General features: G+C 33.3%; 1 protein-coding gene across 1 annotated transcript; it reads left to right on the top strand.

Moving 5' to 3' along the window:
- The first annotated feature begins 3,417 nt into the window (after positions 1-3,417).
- Positions 3,418-17,392, top strand: LOC117926449 (N-acetyl-D-glucosamine kinase-like). The gene is made up of 7 exons (XM_034845544.1): positions 3,418-3,812; positions 7,812-7,959; positions 8,738-8,929; positions 12,591-12,719; positions 14,081-14,250; positions 14,879-15,009; positions 16,971-17,392. The coding sequence occupies exons 1-7, from the start codon at positions 3,596-3,598 to the stop codon at positions 17,034-17,036; spliced, it is 1,053 nt and encodes a 350-aa protein (XP_034701435.1). The 5' UTR covers positions 3,418-3,595; the 3' UTR covers positions 17,037-17,392.
- Positions 17,393-17,449: the final 57 nt, after the last annotated feature.

Genomic DNA, 17,449 nt, shown 5'->3' with positions numbered 1-17,449 from the left:
ATGAAGAAGATGAAGAATTGAAGCCAAAAGATTATACTTGCAAATACTAAGGACTAAGAAGGTGGGTGGCTCCCCACAAATTTTCATGTATATGCCACACTCAGAAGCCCTCTAAGCCAACCAAAATGAGGCTACATGAGATTGGGAACAAAGGAAACCACAAAGCACAATAGATTACGAGATTAAAACTCCCCAACTTGTATATTACTCTCTCATGTGGTCAAGAGATCTACTAAGCGCAAGTCAAGTTATATGCTGCCAAGTCTTTGGCCCATGATCAGTCCCTGTTCTGCCAGGTGTAAGTGAAAAAGCACTACAAACAAACTCTAAGTTTTAACATATAATAGTCAAAATTAACACTTTATTAATTGGATGAAATGTGCACAATCTTTATTCTATCCCTTGGATTTTTTTTGCTAAAGACAAAAACATCCACCACAACTATGAATCCACCAATTTTGATTTTTGAATTCAACTTTAAAAATATGCAGAGCTGGCAATTTGAAGAATCTTGAAGAATTCAAAGAACCTTGGAGAATCACATAAAAAAATCTTGAAAATCTTGATATGATCTTGAAGAACCATAAAGGCAAGTTCTCTCTAGTTGTCTTTTCCTTTTAATAATCCAAAATCAACTTACATTTATATTTACTTTATTTGATTGAAAGACGATTTAATTACCTAAAATTGATTAATTGATAATTATTTTTTTAATTATAAAATTTATTTACTTATCTTATTTGAATGAAACAAATTTTGATATGTCATAATCAAAAAGACTTATTATCAAATAACATCTTTTTATTTGTGACACGTGTTATATTATTGGTTTTTAATTATCACATGACTTGTTAAGGATTTTGAAAAAATTATTAAAAATTTTAAAAAAATATTTTTCGGAAGATAACAATTTAAAAAATATTTCCAAATCTGCTAGACAGAGAGGAATTCAATTAAAAGTTATTTTTTCAAAAGTTAATTTTAATACTTAAATTAAAGCGTTTGCTGAAAAAATAATTTTCAATTGATGACTTAAAAATACTGTAAATTTAAACTATTATATTTTAATAAATATTTTTTTTAAATGGTTTTTATTTTTTCAAAATCCTTGATATGTTACGCCTTAAATGTTGTGACACGTGTATTTTGTTATATTTTATTATTTGACATTGAGGGCTAAATTCACTATTTATTAAGAGTAGGTAATTTTTGTTATCCCTCTAATTACATAATGGTTGATTGTTAAACTTTAGTCATTAAATAATGGCATAGTTTGAATGGGTGCAAGTGGAAAAAGTGACTTGTAGTTCCCATTGCACCTAGTAATATTTTAATTCCCAAATTTATTTTTGAAAATGAAATTAGTACCTTGTTTAATATTTCATAGAGACTCCGACAACTTATGATAAGTCGAAGAAAAAGATGTTTCATAATAAATAAATAAAAATATCATTTTAAGGGGTGATGGGAACAAGCTTTTGATTAGACTAGAGTAGTTTTATTTTCTGGCTTTAGGTTCAAAAGTCCTCATGATTTTAAAACATGTTTGCAAGGCTACAAGGAGTCTATATATATATATATATGGCCTTAGTAACTTTCATCCCTATTCGATCGACATCATAAATATCCTCAATACAAATACAATATCTTTATTGTGTCCTACAAAATTATGAGACGAAACAGATAAACACCATTCATAGGACCAAACAAACCTTTATACTAAGGTCACTGATCAATTCTGATACCATTTATAATGAGTCAGTCTCAATCGTGTAAATATTGTCTACTCTAAGCTCAAAGAAGTTTTAACACTATATAAGTATAAACTCTTTTTAAACATGTTTTAAAATCATAACTTATTATAAATGGTATCAGAGGTAATATCTGACCCCAATGTGGAGGTCTGTTTAGCCTTATGAGATGTGTTAATCTATTTGACCTCACAATCTTATAAGACATAACAAATATGTTGTATTTGTATATAAGGTTTTTGTGATGTCTTATATCGAATAATAAAAAAAGTTATTGGAACTATATATGTATAAGTTTCTCTTAACCGCATGGACACATTTTAAAGTTATGAAAACTTTTTTTAATATTAAACTTTTTTTAATCATGAGTTTAAAAAAAAAAAATAATAATCAAATAAATATAAAAACCCTTACTAACCATAAAAGAATTTTTGTTTTTTCAAAATTCTATTCGAAACGGAATTTGTAGGATTGTAAAAGTCAATTACTTGTCCAATTTGATAAAAGTTGATGCTTTAGCCCTCTGACCAGCCAAGAAAACATTAAAATATATTCCAACTTCCAAGAAGAAAATGTGACAGGAAAAAAAATAAAGAAAGTAAAAAAATAGATTTAAAAATCAATCAATTAATTTTATATGTTTCTTTAAACTATTTTTTTCCCTTTTTTATAAAGATTAAATAATTTAAAATATATAATTTTTAATTAATTTTAAATATAATTATTTTTTTCTATTTTTAAAAAATTAAACCAAATATAAATAAGCTATTTTCCATAATAATTTTTTCTTTTCCTATTTTATTTTTTGAGATAAGTTGGAAATTGAATCTAAAACCAAAGTTATGATTTTCAAAAGGTAATATTGGTATATTAAAAGTTTCTTTAAACATTAAATAATTTCTTATATGAGTAAAAATAGAGCTTTTATGAGAAATAATATTTTTTTTTAATCATAAGTTCTTTTGACAAAATTATTTAAACAAACACAAAATCCCTTATTAAACTTCAAGAAAAGTAAAAAAAAAAAACTTATGGCTTCCCAAAAATCAACCCAAGCAAGCCTTAAAGTTGAAGCTAGAATCAAAATAAAAAATAAAGAAATAAAATATTAAAAAAAAATAATTTTTCGTATTTTATTTATTATAAATGAAAATAAAACATAATTAAAACTAAGTGAAAATTTATAAATATAAAAAAGTTAAAATAAGTTAAACCAATTTAAGTTGTATATAAAAATAACTTATTGACATTTTCAATAAATATGGAAGAAGTATACTTTTGGATGGTAGGTAGACTCGACAAATTACATGAGGTTGCTAATTAACATTTCTCGCATTTCATCAACTCCTTGGAAAATGATCATTGTTTTTAATGAAAGAATGCGATAGAAATGATCCCAACCCTTTAAGAATTACAATTTTCAGAAGTACAACCCCAACTTCTAATTCTACAACTTCCATCATTAAAAACAATCCCAAAATTGACCAAACAAAACATTTTTCTATCCTGTTTGTTTGACAAAAGAAGGTATAATTTGGGAAACTGAGAAGAAAAAATATTTTGAAGTTTTCTTAAGGAAAATCTGTGAAAACATGTTGTGAAATATGATTATTTTAAGGTTAGTTAAAAACTTAAAATGATTCCGGCCAGTAGCGTTTGGCAGACTAGCCGTCCGAATCCCAACTCAATAAAATATGAATCAATGCCCCCCACACTTCGTCCCAACTGATCATATAACTATGAATTGAGGGAAGAATCCTCATCATCCTTTGTACTCTCTCCGCTTGTCCCCTTCCTTCCTTTCTCTCTTTCATCTTCTTCACCATTGCTCTACTTTCTCAGTGATGAAGAGGTACAGAAATGGTGAAATCTGGGATTTTGAGCACGAAATGCCTGTCTCCCCAGATGGGTCTGAGGTTGTTTTGGGCTTGGATGGTGGCACCACTTCAACCGTCTGTGTCTGTATGCCCTTCTTCCCCCTTTCCGACCGTCCACTCCCTGACCCTGTCCCCGTTCTTGCCCGTGCTGTGGCTGGCTGTTCTAATCACAACAGTGTCGGAGGTATCGTCTTTGTTGAAAATTTTGGATGCCCATGTGGGCTATAGTCTTGATTTTTAGAAAAAATTGTGGGTTTTGCTGGTTTGGTACAAATTATGAATGCCCGTTTGGGAAGTGCTCTTGATTTTAGAAAATAAATTGTGTTCTGTTTTCCGCTGTGGAGTGGCCCATTTGGTGGAATTAACATTGCCCTTTTTTTAACTTATGTGAATTGTTTCTTCATCAATTTCGTCTCTTGATTGTTCCTGTGTTTCTATAATTTCAAGCGGGCTGTTTTTGTGGTCTTGGAGTTGGGGTTTAGCCCCATTTTGCAGTCTTCTTTGTTTTCTGTTTTATGTGTTGGGTTTGTGTTTGCATGAGCCCTTAACTAGAAAGATCATAATAAGGGGATCGAAATTAGTGTATTTGTTTTTTGTTTTATTTCCACTTCTTGTCTGTGCTGTATCTGCGTTTGGCATTGGATTAAAGTCACTTCAAATTAAGGAATATGGTGAGTTTTTCAATTCTGATTGTTTTTCAGTTTGGTGTTCAATCATTTTGTAAACTGTGTTGGCTTTTAGGTATGTGCTTGATCTCAGGGTTGTTCTGATGATTAGATAGGCAATGTAAAACATATTTTGACCCCTTGTCATTTGATCTTGGGCAAAAGAAAATTCATGTGCTGGCATTAATTCTGAGAAATAAGAATGAAACAAACTTAAATGCCATATTGGGCAGACATTCTGCCGACACATATGTATGAATCTCTTTGTTTTTTTGGTGTTTATGTTCTTATTCATGTTGATGTTGCATGTCTGGGTTTTTTATTAGCACGAGTTTTTGGTATCAGAAAATTGAGAGCTGTTGCTTGTTACCATCTCATTTCTGTTGGTTATCTAGGAAGTAGCAATTCCTCATCTCATACGCTTTTGTTAATTTTCTTGTATATTAACTTGTTTCTTGAATTATATTTTCTCTCTTCTTTTTTTCTGGGCTTTGGTGTGTATTGAAACTACTTCACTAGGTTTGTCCAATACTGAGAGATCATGGTGGACTACTTGAAACAGAGACATCAAGCCGAGTAGAAATTTGAAACAGGTAAGACCACGCTTATTACTACTTATGCCATTAGGATATGGTTTAAGGCATTGTGATATTAGAGTTTGTGGCTGGAAAGGGATATATTATGGTTTAGAGATGGGATGTGGTTGGATTGAGCTAGGTTTTTAAGCCCTTGAGTTGTTAGAAATCTGGAATTGGGCGGTTTGAATATTGGATGGTGATGAAACTTAGGTTTTGGGCATGGAATTGGCTTTTTGGTTTAGGGCATTATATCAGCAGCGTATGTGGACAAAAAGGATATTAATGGTTTATAGATTGAATGAGGTTAGAATGAGCTAGGATTTATGCTAATAAGTTGCTAGAAGATCAATTATGCAGTTTAAGTATTTGGATGGCAATGAAAAACTTAGGTTTTGAGTAGTGTCTTGAAAATGAGGTTGGTATGACTGATGCAGTTGGCTTTTAGGTGAAGAAAAAGGGAAAAGAGGGGCAATCTATAGATGGAAAACATGCAGGCAGGCTGTTGTTAGAGGAAGAAGTGCCAATAAGGCTTTCTAGGAGTCTCAAATGTAAGTTATAGTTATATGGATTCCTAATACATATAGTTGGATGATATAAATGAATTATGATATAAGTGAAAACATGTAAACTCCCAAAAATTCTTAAAAAAGTAATACAAATTGAAAGTTAAAGCCTTCAATTTTTTTAAAAAAAAATAACACAGAGGTAATTTTGGAATATGTTATTAGCTTACTGCATTATAATATTTTTTTAAGCTTCCTGATTTCCTCATGCAGAAAAGGACAATGGAAAACACTGCCATGGAAGGGCATAATATGCAATTACTAGTTAACTCAGAAATTTGGTCTTTAATTAATTCTAATATTTGCATATTCTTTTCTTTTGTTTTATTCTAGTTTGGGGGAATTATTACAGTCCTTGATTCTCATATTCGTATGACAATAGACCTTTTAAGTAGTGTGAATGGCTAAGGTTAGAAGTTTTTAGGGGTAATCAGAGCTTAAGATCTTAGGGTTTCTGTAGCTCAGATGCAATATTCCTTCAAGAGTCTATTTGAATAACCATATCTGTGCGATTTGCCTCCTTTGGAGGAGAGTCTTTGTCAGGTTGTCTAGGTTTGCCTGCCCTGTGGTGCTACAAGTTCAATTTGTTGGGTGCTCTTGGGGTAGCACAGCCTTTTAAAGGACCATACAGTAGGATATCCCAAGCTTTCTTGAACCTGCTGGGTTTGGATTGATCCATTGAAGAGGAGATTTTACCCTTTTTGGAAGTTCTGAAGAGCTGCCCTCTATGGGGTTTCTGACCTTCTAGTGGAGGGGTCAGGGGTGTTCTGTAATTGTCCTATTCTGGCTGTCTCTGGGCGAGAGAGGGCCTTGGCAACATGATCAATGGTTTCATCATATTCTGGATCTTTCTAAACTTGTGTCATGTGTCCTGCTCCTTCAGACAGTGATCTAGGTTGATCAATCAGGACACCGACAAGCTGGCCTTGAGGGAAGCATATTCTCCTTGAGTTCGTTTGGGACTTTCTCTTCACTTGAGTTTACTCAGTCTTGTAGGGAGTGTATTTTCCTTTTTGTTTGTTTTTTTTTCAATGAGGACTGTTTCCACTTTTGGTGTTTCTTCTATATCCCCTTTGTATATTTATATTTCATGAAGAATCAATTGTCCTTCTTTGCACTTTTCCTTCTCTATTAATAATGGGTCTGTTTCTTATTACAAGGGAAAAAAAGAGTTTGTTGTACTAGGATCTTTCCATGTAATTTTAGAAAAGATTGGATTCTTAATCACCTAAAGTGGTCTTCTTGAGTTTAAAGAAAAAAATCGAGATCAATTTCAAAGTCCAACTTTTCGCTTGTGGAGAAAGTGACACATATCTTGTGCATTTTCACAGCATAGGTGAAACTAATTGAGTATAAAGAGGTGGAACCACTGGAGGTAACATGTGATGATTTTCTTGATGAAAAAGGAAGATGTTGATATGATACTAGTTAAAGGTAGTCTTTGGAAGTGAAATGAGTGATGAAAACACTGAAGCACATAGAAAGGGATTAATATTTTGAATACATGAGCCTTTTGAAGTGTTTCATGGACCCTCAATTGTATGCCTGATCTTAGCTATCTCTATTCTTGAACTTGATATTTGTTCTCCACCATGCCCTCTGCATCAACTATGGTTTAGATATAGGGGTTAGTCCGTGAATTCAAATCAATGCATCAAAATGGAAGCATATTTGTAATTGGCTGGCTGCAATAGGTTATAACCTACAGCTTTGGTGATTTTTCAGAAATAGAAATAATGTTAAAGAAAATAGTAAATAATTCAATGAGACTAATGTTGAAATTCAACAAAATCAAGTTTTAGGCTTCAAAAGACTCAAGATTGACTCCTCAACTGATGACTAATCAGTTCTTTTTCACCCTTTAATTGGTTTCTTCTTATTTTGATATATAAGTGGTGCAGCTCGGAGGTCTTGAATTGTCCTCTCGAACGGAAGTTTTGAAGTGTGCTCTTCCTTTGAATAGCTGGTATGACAGATTACATTTTTGTTGCTATGGCTAGAAACCCTGCCTTTGGTGTTGCATGTGGCAATTATTCTTCTTCTTTGTTCCTTGTATAGCTTATGAGTTATTCAGGAGTTCCATGGTTTTTTAATTAAATTTAAGAATTATGGAGCTTTAGGTATAGATTTTCATCATCAACTTTACCAACTCCTTGTTTCTTATGCCTTATTTAGTTGATTTTGGTTTCAATTGCAATTAAAAAAGATACATAGCTCTGATAGAGTATCCTATTCTACAATAATCTTAATTGTGGTGTGTTTTATGTTGGAAGTAAGTGGAGTTCTTTTTTCAATCTTGTGGGAATGATATAAATAGGAAGGGAATAAAAAATTAGTCATTATATGAATATGTTCACTGAAGTTCCATATTCTACAGAAACTGCCGCAAGAGAGACACTGGAACAAGTTATGGCAGATGCACTCTCAAAATCAGGTTCAAATCGATCAGCTGTTCGAGCTGTTTGTCTAGCTGTATCCGGCGTTAATCATCCAACAGATCAACGGAGAATATTAAGCTGGCTCAGGTTTGATCTCAGGAATCACTTATCTATCTTTCTTCTTATGCTTGAAATAGATTCTCTTTGTTATTTTTCCCTTCACCAAATATATTTTACATTCTGCAAAGTGCCATTCTTTTTTCTTCCTATTATCTTGGTCATTGGTACCCCAGGCCCATCACTCAAGAACTAAAATAAGATCAGTAATATATTTCCTGAATCATTCCTGGAATTCCTAACTTTTTTCTCGCTTCTTCAACAAATGAACAAATCCAAATTCATCTTCCACAATTTGGTAATTTCTAAATTATTCAGGAATTTCCTGAATCTTATGAACAATTCTATTCTTAAATAATTTCCTCAATTTTTTACCAATTTCTGAATCCATCTAGCCTTTGGAATGATGACTCTCACACACATGCACATGCCACCATTACTGGAGGGAGGGTATTTTATTTCAAGGCCTTCAATGTAGTTATTAGTTATAAAACAATCTTTAAAAGAAAGATTGAATTACCATCATGGAGTAACAAAAGTAATTATAGTGAGCAGTGCGTAGTTTTGCTTGCTTGACCTAGGTGGCAGTAACCTCTCTTTGCAAATCCTCGCACTCAATGTTCACATCATTAATGGCTTTGTTGTTCAAGCATCCAATTGCTTTAGCCTCTTATGCATTAGTTTAGTTTTCCTTTTTCTTTTTCTTTTTTGTTTGTCTGTAATGCTTAACAATTATTATTTTCCTTTCGCATACAAGTAATTGACTAATATTTGGTTTCTGAATTGTCTTTTCCTTGATTCAAAACAGGGATATGTTCCCCAGCCATGTAAAATTGTATGTTCAGAATGATGCTGTGGCAGCTCTAGCTAGTGGAACGATGGGAGAGCTTCATGGATGTGTTCTAATTGCTGGTACAGGGACTATTGCATATGGATTCACGGAAGATGGCAGGGAAGCTCGGGCTGCTGGTGCTGGACCTATCTTAGGTGATTGGGGCAGGTATTTTCTGAGTACTTTTTCTTTTTAAAACTCTGTACTTGGTGCATGGACACTCTTTCATCCCACCCCCACCCCCCTCACTGCCGCATTATGAGCAATAATAAGTTTGTCCACTATTTCTTCTGTATTAATTAACAGCTTCAAGCCTGGGGTTTTAGGACGGAATGAGATTATCATTTTGGTGCTGCACTTCATAAGCATGAGTTATCTAGTTGATGTTTTTGATTTTATGCTTCAAAGAATTAGGCTCTTGAATCCAGTTGTGTGTTCCTTTGCATCCTGCTTTTGGTCCATAAGGTTTTATTTTTCAGTTTGGTCTAATTAGTTGGCTCTATCTGTGGATATTTTCTTGTCAAGTTCCCTTTTTCCAAGATTTGCTGGTGCTTCTGGTAGTTTGTTGTTGAAATGTCTATGTGAATGTAGACAGAAGTAAGAAAGAAGTTCATGGAATTGTCTCCATTTGAGCTTTGGGTGTTTAAGTTCTCATCACCATTCTAAGTCACTCTCAGAGACAGTAGGTGCTTATACCGTGTCTTCTGATAATCTTCTGCTCAAGCATGGAAGCTTCTGCCTAAGGAATTGGTCGAACTCAATTATGATGAATGTACTTTAGGGCACATGGATTGGAATTGGGTATTGGGAGCCTATGTATATGGGATGGGAGCTCTTTTCTCTGGTCTAAAAGAGGCTTTAAGATATAGTTTACCTTGTATGTTTTGATGCCCCCTTCATTTGTCTTTGCCTTTTTTTGGGGGGGAGTAAATCTCTCTTTTTTTAAAAAAAAAATCTTCTTGTCATCTATTTGTAGTGCAAGGCTACAAGATAAAACAGTGATTGCAATTCTCAATCCCTTAATCTATATATGAAAACCAGATCGGGTGGAGACTAGGGTAGCCCTTTATTTTTTCTTCTTCGTTTCTTGTTGGAAACCTCAACATTTTATTGGAAAGAGGGGACCATTTATTAGGAAAAAAAAAGGACACACTAGTATAAGGAAAGATGAAATATCCTTCAAGGAAACCAACAAAATAAGAAATAACAACTTCCAAATATAGCCATCCCCACATCTAACGTCCAATAGAAAACCAATCAAAGAACACTGTAGAGCTAGGAACTTTGGGGGAATAAAATCCCCAACAAAAACCCCTCAGACGGATAAGCTTCTCGCTTAGTGAATCTGCTATCCGGTTGGCCAATCTAGGCTTCCAATCAAGAGAGCATTTCAAAGCTCTAGAAAGGTTAACTATCCTGCAAATTTAGTAGTATCTTCAAAAGAGAGCAATAGCCAAATCCCTCTTCAAATCTAACACCAGCTCAGGCTACTTCTACCTAATCCCTCTAATAAAGCTTGAATCTCTGACTAGCTGAATTAAAACACGATCAGCTTAGTGAAGACTCTAACCACACTATCCCTATGGTCTATGAACCTTCCACCAATTCTTATGGTCTACAGGGGAGTGTTCCTTGTCAATGTTGGACTTTGCGGATTGGTTAGGTTCTAGATAGAGCATGGTTACTGCTTTTTGTGCCTTCACACTGTTTTTTTTTTTTTGCCTTTCAGCTTCTTCATATACATCGTGTATACCTTCCTGCTTTTTCTTTCATTGATAATACAATCTTTACTTATAAAAAAATAGCATAAGCTTGATTAGTTTACATATATTTGACCGTTCCATTCCTGAGGAAACATTGTTCTTGTTGATACTTAGATGAAGGACACAAAATCTTCCGTTTGACTTGAGGGGATAAAATAAACTAAAATTGAGTGATGTTTTATTTTTAAAGAAAAATAATTTACTTATCAAATAAAAGAAAAGAACTTAGATAAGTTGATAACTGTTCTCTTGGACCAATACGTCAATGCATTTAATTGAGGAAATCCGTTCTTGTTGTCATTATAGGGTAATCTTAATTGACTACAAATTGTGGATAAATTTTAACGGTTGCTTCTTGTATGAGTAAGATAATGAGCCTGTTCTTAAGGCACTACAATTATGTATCATCTAATTTAGTTTCCTGTGAATGTAGTCAGGAGATTTCTTGGATAACTTAGTAAATAGTAAGTGATCAATCATGGATGTTCTAGCTGCACATCTTCATTTCTTTCATAATTCTGATAAGATCCTATTTGTAATATGTATATATTTTATTTAATATGAGATCATATGTCCACACACATGTGCATGTGTGCACTGACGCATACACGCAACATGCATGTGTACTGACAAATAGAGAGTTCATTTGATGAAGGGAATTAATACAATGAGAGGAGGAAAATTGATTTAATGATTAAAAAGGACAGAACTTATGGTTTTGCAATGCCTAGAAAGATTCAGGAGGCATGTAGCATCCAGAAAATTTATCCATGAACTATATCTTTTTATGTGCTCGCATTAGATGAAGAGGAAGTTTAAATTATTATGAATAGAAACACATTATCTTGTTTTAAGTTTGTTACAATGTCTTGACTAATCCATGGCTTTCCCTCTTTTCTGTTCATTGCATTTTCTTAATTAATTTTTATGAAGGAGCTAAATACAAATGGTTTTGAAACCTTACATTAATATCTAACAAAAAGATAACATCACTGTGCATTCTCTGTAGAAGCAGCCACATTTCTTAGCATATATGCAAAGTAACAAAGCCAAAATTCTAGTTGTTTAGCTTGTGTATGCAAGTCCTAATTACCATTACATGTTAGATGGTGTCATATTTCTCGATTATTCATGTTGTCTTATCGTTTTTAATTCTTCTTCTTCCCATTATAGAGCCTTTTATATTTAGTGATAGCACTGTTTAGCTGCATGTTTGCAGGATATTTTTTTCGTCACATTGCCAAACAATCTTTGCCATCAAACATAGTAAAAAAATAAAGGATAAAGAAAGAACAAAGGAAAAAGAAAAGCTTATTTTCTATGGCAACTTACTCTCATCCTGTTTTAAATTAATGATACTTTGCCAATATTAATTAAGAAGATTGTGAGTTAATATCAAAATACTCCTAAAATCTCCACAGGTTCCTTTCTATACCTATTGATATTTGATGATTTACCACATTTTCATGATTTGGTGGGTAATTTAGTGGCTTCGTCAATTGTACTATAATTTAGTTTTTTTTTTTTTTATCAGAAACAAAGAAGATTATATTAATAAAAGAACAAATACAAGAGAGAAAAAAGAGACAAAAGAAAGAGAAAAAAACCAAGGGAAGGATGAGAGGTCCTTCCTACACAAATACCAAGGAAAACACCCAACAATAGAACTCTAAAAACAAAAGAAACCCCAACAATCTTCAAACTCTTGAAACGCAAACCCCAATCCAATTGAGTTGTAGAATGCTTATAATTTAGTTTTTAATGAAACTTTCCAATCAGAAGTATTAGTTTAAGATGAAATTTGGCTCCATAAACTGAATTTTGCATATTTTCTTTTCCTAGGATACCATCCATCTAATCTTACAATATGAGCATCGGTTGCATAAGTTTTATTTAATGTGCTAATGTACAGAGTGATTTTCTTTTCCTTCTAGTCTTGTAGATAAGACCTCTAAATGCATAAGTATTATTGACATATAGTGTAAAGAGTGATTATTTTTCAATTTATGTTTTTCTTTTTGGCAGTTTTATATGAACTTGGCCCATGATGTATTGTTTACTTGCAGTGGTTATGGAATAGCTGCCCAGGCATTAACTGCGGTGGTAAGGGCTCATGATGGTCGTGGTCCACAAACTGCGCTTACATATAGCATTCTAAGGGCACTTAGTCTTTCATCTCCAGATGAACTCATTGGGTATTTATTCCTAATTGATCTCCTCATTTTAAATGCAGTTATGAATAGTAGTAATCATTTTGGGATATTTTTGTCTGCATCTGATCATTTTTGTGCATCATTTGAGGAAAATAAATGATAATTTACTTTATTAATCTGATCATTCATTTGTTGGAAATTCCTTTGATGGCTATAGTTGAAATTGAGAACTTTTCAGGACTTTAATGAGACAACAAACTGTTGGTAAAATTCCATTTATGGACATCTATTATATTTTGTGTTTGAGTTGCCAGGTATAATGTAGTCAAGTAATTGCCTTTGGTATTTAAAAAATTTGTGTAGAAGTATTTATTTTTCCAAGGTCTTTGTTAAATTCAGATATAAGTTTTATCGCAATTTGTTGAATTAATATTTGGATTTTGCTTATTTTGAGATTGATCGTGTTTTTACTGAAGTAGATATAACGTCTTTTTTGGAAATAATTTTTTTATAGACAACAAAAGCATATATTAAGAAGTGCCAAAAAGAGGTGGCACACCCTATGTATACTTTTTTAGAAATAATTTCTTGAAATTCCACCAGAAAAATCCTATCTGTTAGCAGAATATAAGAACTGTTTTTGTTTGAGAACATAAAAAATTAAAAATAGCGCAGAAAACATGTTTGCTAACATGTTTTTAAAATATTCCTAAAAATAGGTCATTTTATTTTTTAGGATATTAAGGGTCTGTTTGGTAATATTTTCGGAAATATTTATCAAATAACAGTTTTTGAGGACAATTTTTAAAGAATACTTCTCCATTATTTTTAAGAACAAAATTCTGTTTAAAAACTCAAATATGAAAGACAGTTTTCTTGATTTATTCTCTATTAAGGTACTGTATACTTATTTGTGCTGCAAATGTTCCTGAAGCATTCTTTGTATTCAATTGCTACTCAGAATTCTCACAAAAAACAACTGAAAACACCTCAAATTTATTCTAAAAAACAACTTGTTTTTAAAAAATTTATCAGAAAACTGCTTTCTGTCACAAGTTTGTCAAACGTGCTTCCTAAGGTAATAACTATTTTCCCTTTTAAAGAACATAAAACAATTTTCACAAGCATGTCCAAACAGGCCCTAAAATTTTTTACCTTCATTTTAGAAAATGCATGAATTTTACAATTGAAATAAACATTTCAATTGTAAGAATGTTTATTTCAAGCATGACTTTACAAACAGAAGCATGTTTATTTCATGCATACATTTCTAAAATAAAACACTTCTGAAAAACCATTTTCATTTCTGTTATTAAACAAGCTCAAATATTTGGGAAACTGTTATTAAATGAAAATGATGGATGTTATTAGGTCACAAATGATTTTTTCTTGTTGGAGTTCAGGTGGACCTATGCTGATCCATCTTGGGCACGCATTGCGGCACTTGTCCCAGTGGTGGTATCTTGTGCAGATGCAGGTGATGAAGTTGCAAATAAGATCTTGCTAGAGTCAGTCGAAGAGTTGGCCTCCAGTGTGAAAGCTGTTGTCCAAAGACTTGGCTTGTGTGGAGAAGGTGTGGCACATCAAACTAAGATTTTACACTTTTTTTTTTTGGGTTTTCCCTTTATCATGATAAGTGATCATTGGTTTATATGTGGTGGCATATATTGTTTAACAAAAATTAAGGGCTTGTACTTAGAAGTCGTTGCTGCTGTTAAGGGAATATGGTGTCAAAATATTAGCTGATATACAATAGTGAGCTACATCTGAAGCAAATTGTTGCATACCAAAGAGGCTAGAATCAGATCCCAGTTGGGCAATATAGTGAATGTAACTAAGTAATGTATGTTGAAACTTGGGTCACAGGAAGCTCCATGTACTAGGTGACAATGTTTGAGTCAGATTACATTTTAGCCAATGCTCATTCAATTGGTCTCTGCCTAAGTTTATGAACTCTATCAATGAGGCCTTGGACCTTGCATGTGATTTATCAGATGAGGGGATTATCTTCATGATGGTTACTGGGGGTATCATATATGATCTTTTGAAGGAGTATTATACACATTTTTTTAAAGTTATATGATATTGTTTTCTGAGTATTGATTCAAATTTATGAAGTCTTTCCCTTATTAACTTTGCCAAATTTTGCCTTGCAATTTGTCACATTAATTTTATATTTATGAAAAGAAAATTTATTGCAGATGGAAAGGGTTCTTTCCCTCTTGTCATGGTTGGTGGTGTTCTTGAAGCAAATAAGACATGGGATATAGGCAAAGAAGTTGTAAACTGTATCTACAAGGATTATCCTGGGACTCTCCCTATTAGGCCAAAGGTAATCATATTTTACTCAACTTCCCAGAATAATTTGTGTGATTTGGCCACCATTTCTTTTCAAACAAAACCATCCATTCCTTCTAGTTTTTTATGTGACTTCAATTTCAACATGAGAATGCACAAAGCCACCAAAGCTAAAGCCATAGGTACAATCCACTGAATATAAAAAAGGTAGAGATTTTACCAGATTCTAGATTCACACTCCTTGCTAGGGATTTTCTCTTGAATTTGTATTAGCACTCCTTCACATCCTTGATGCAATGAACACCAATTGCTCCTTGGTAGAAGAGCACTTTGAACTCCTCTTTGAAGCATGCAGACAAAGGCCAATCACTGGATTGATCTTTGATTTTCAAGGCATGGGGTGTTGTCATACATAAGATGACACAAGAATCTCTCTCAATTGTTATCTTTATATGTGCATAGAGTTTATTTCATTTTGAAAAAAGCCTTTTTATGGTAAAAGTAACCCAAGATGAGGAGAAATTTGAACCCTGAAATTTTAGGGTGATCAATTAGTCTATGTTGTTTAAAAAGGCTAAAATGCATTATGCTTATAGGATGATTGGTTATCTTAGGGCAACCCATTTGCTCTAATTTTTTTTTTCTCATGTGGCAACTGCTACACTAGAGGGACAATTGGTCATCCCAAATGTACAGTTGATTGCTCCTCTCACAGTACCTATTTCACTGTAAAACAACTTAGATCATTTAGCCAAATATTCTCACATCATGCAATCTTACATCCTAAAGGCCCAGAACCCCAATACTTACCTGATAAAGTTGGTGAAAATAGAAAATACAAATGTGACTAAATTTGAAGCTTCATGTGTAACTCAAGTTCCAAGCTAGTATACAGTTCTCCTGGATTCCTGATTTGGACTGGAATTTTGAAACTAATTATGCACAAACACTAATTAGGATATTTGGACAGTGGGTTTCTTCTTATAATGTATTAGGTTAGGATTGGCTTTTATCCCTTTATCCCTAGATTCTAGTCTCTAAATAATCCCCTCTTAGGGTGTCAATCAATAATAAACTCTATGACCGCTTACTGTATGACTGGTTTGCTATGACTGAACTTTGAGTGATGCCTTGATTTTTTTTCCCTCTAGTAGCCAGCTAAGTGTTATGTGCTGTTATTCTTTAGCTTTCATTTGTTCTTTTACCCCATAATAGAGTATTTCTTTTCCACCCTTTGATTGTGTAGATTCAATCCCATCTTCTGTTTAATTTTTTCTTTGAAGTTCGAGTCACTTCCCAAGCATGCAGCCCTCATAAGAGTGCCTTAAGTAGAGTGTATGACTTAAATACAGTGCTATCCTACGGTCATTTCCATATAATGACAACATGATGCTACCTGCGACCTTCACCATCCACATAATTTCAATTTACCCCTTGTAGTGTTCCAGGACTCCAGGCTTATGCCTGCACTCTTAGATATCATCTGCATGCATCCACACCTGCTCACCCTGAAGTGTTTCAGCAGTTACAGCTACATGCACTTTGACATGCATCCTTTATTCATATTTTATGCATCTTTTGAATCGTAGTCCTTAAATACCTAGTAGGACTTGAGGTGAAAGTCTCATCTTTTAGACCAAAATTGCACTGTCAGGTGTTGTACTCCAAAAAGCTTTATCCCTAGGTTTACCCAACACTTGCATGGTTATCATCATCATGCAAGAACCTAGACTGTCAAATGGTAAAGGGCAAAAAGGCAAGGAATGAAGTTTGAATTTGGTGATGTTTGTCTTATGATTTTTATATATTTGAACATACATATGCTTGTTTTTTATTTGTCATCAACTTGCTCAGATTTGTTTGAACTGTTTGAAATAATATAGGAACGAGAACGACGGTAGGGGGAGTAGCCCATTGTGGAAATGCATCGTTTTTTATTCTTCTTTTCAAGCAATTTTTTTCATTGATGTGTATGTTTTCTTGAATGAAAATCAGGTGGAACCAGCAGTTGGGGCAGCACTATTGGCTTGGAATTTCTTCATGAAAGAAGCTCACAAGTAAGCCTGGAGAAGCTGACCATTGATGACTTCACAAGGGTTCATCAATTGTATAGCAAAATACAAGTGACAGCTGAAAAACAAAAAAGGGCAGTGAGGAAACAAGCACTACAAAACCAAAAATAAGCTTTATTGTTCGGTATGAGGGCTTTACTTTGGTCTAGCGTTGGTAGGCTGATTTTTATCTTTGCATTTTTTTCCTTTCAATTATTCTTGTTCTCATTTCAGAATTGTATTAGATTCTTGTGGGGGGGCATTTGCCTTCCAAGAAGATGTAAAACAGAATAATTGAAACAGTGATGAAATGCCCATGTATGCTTGTGTTACAATGCCTCTTCAGAGTTACCCAAATGTTTTATTTTCTTGGGGTCTTATGTGATTTTTCCTGGTACTTGTTGCCTGCTCCAATGACAACCA

This window comes from Vitis riparia, chromosome 12 (genome assembly GCF_004353265.1).
Source record: "Vitis riparia cultivar Riparia Gloire de Montpellier isolate 1030 chromosome 12, EGFV_Vit.rip_1.0, whole genome shotgun sequence".
NCBI classification, from domain to species: domain Eukaryota; kingdom Viridiplantae; phylum Streptophyta; class Magnoliopsida; order Vitales; family Vitaceae; genus Vitis; species Vitis riparia.
This window is presented reverse-complemented; position numbering and strand designations above follow the sequence as displayed.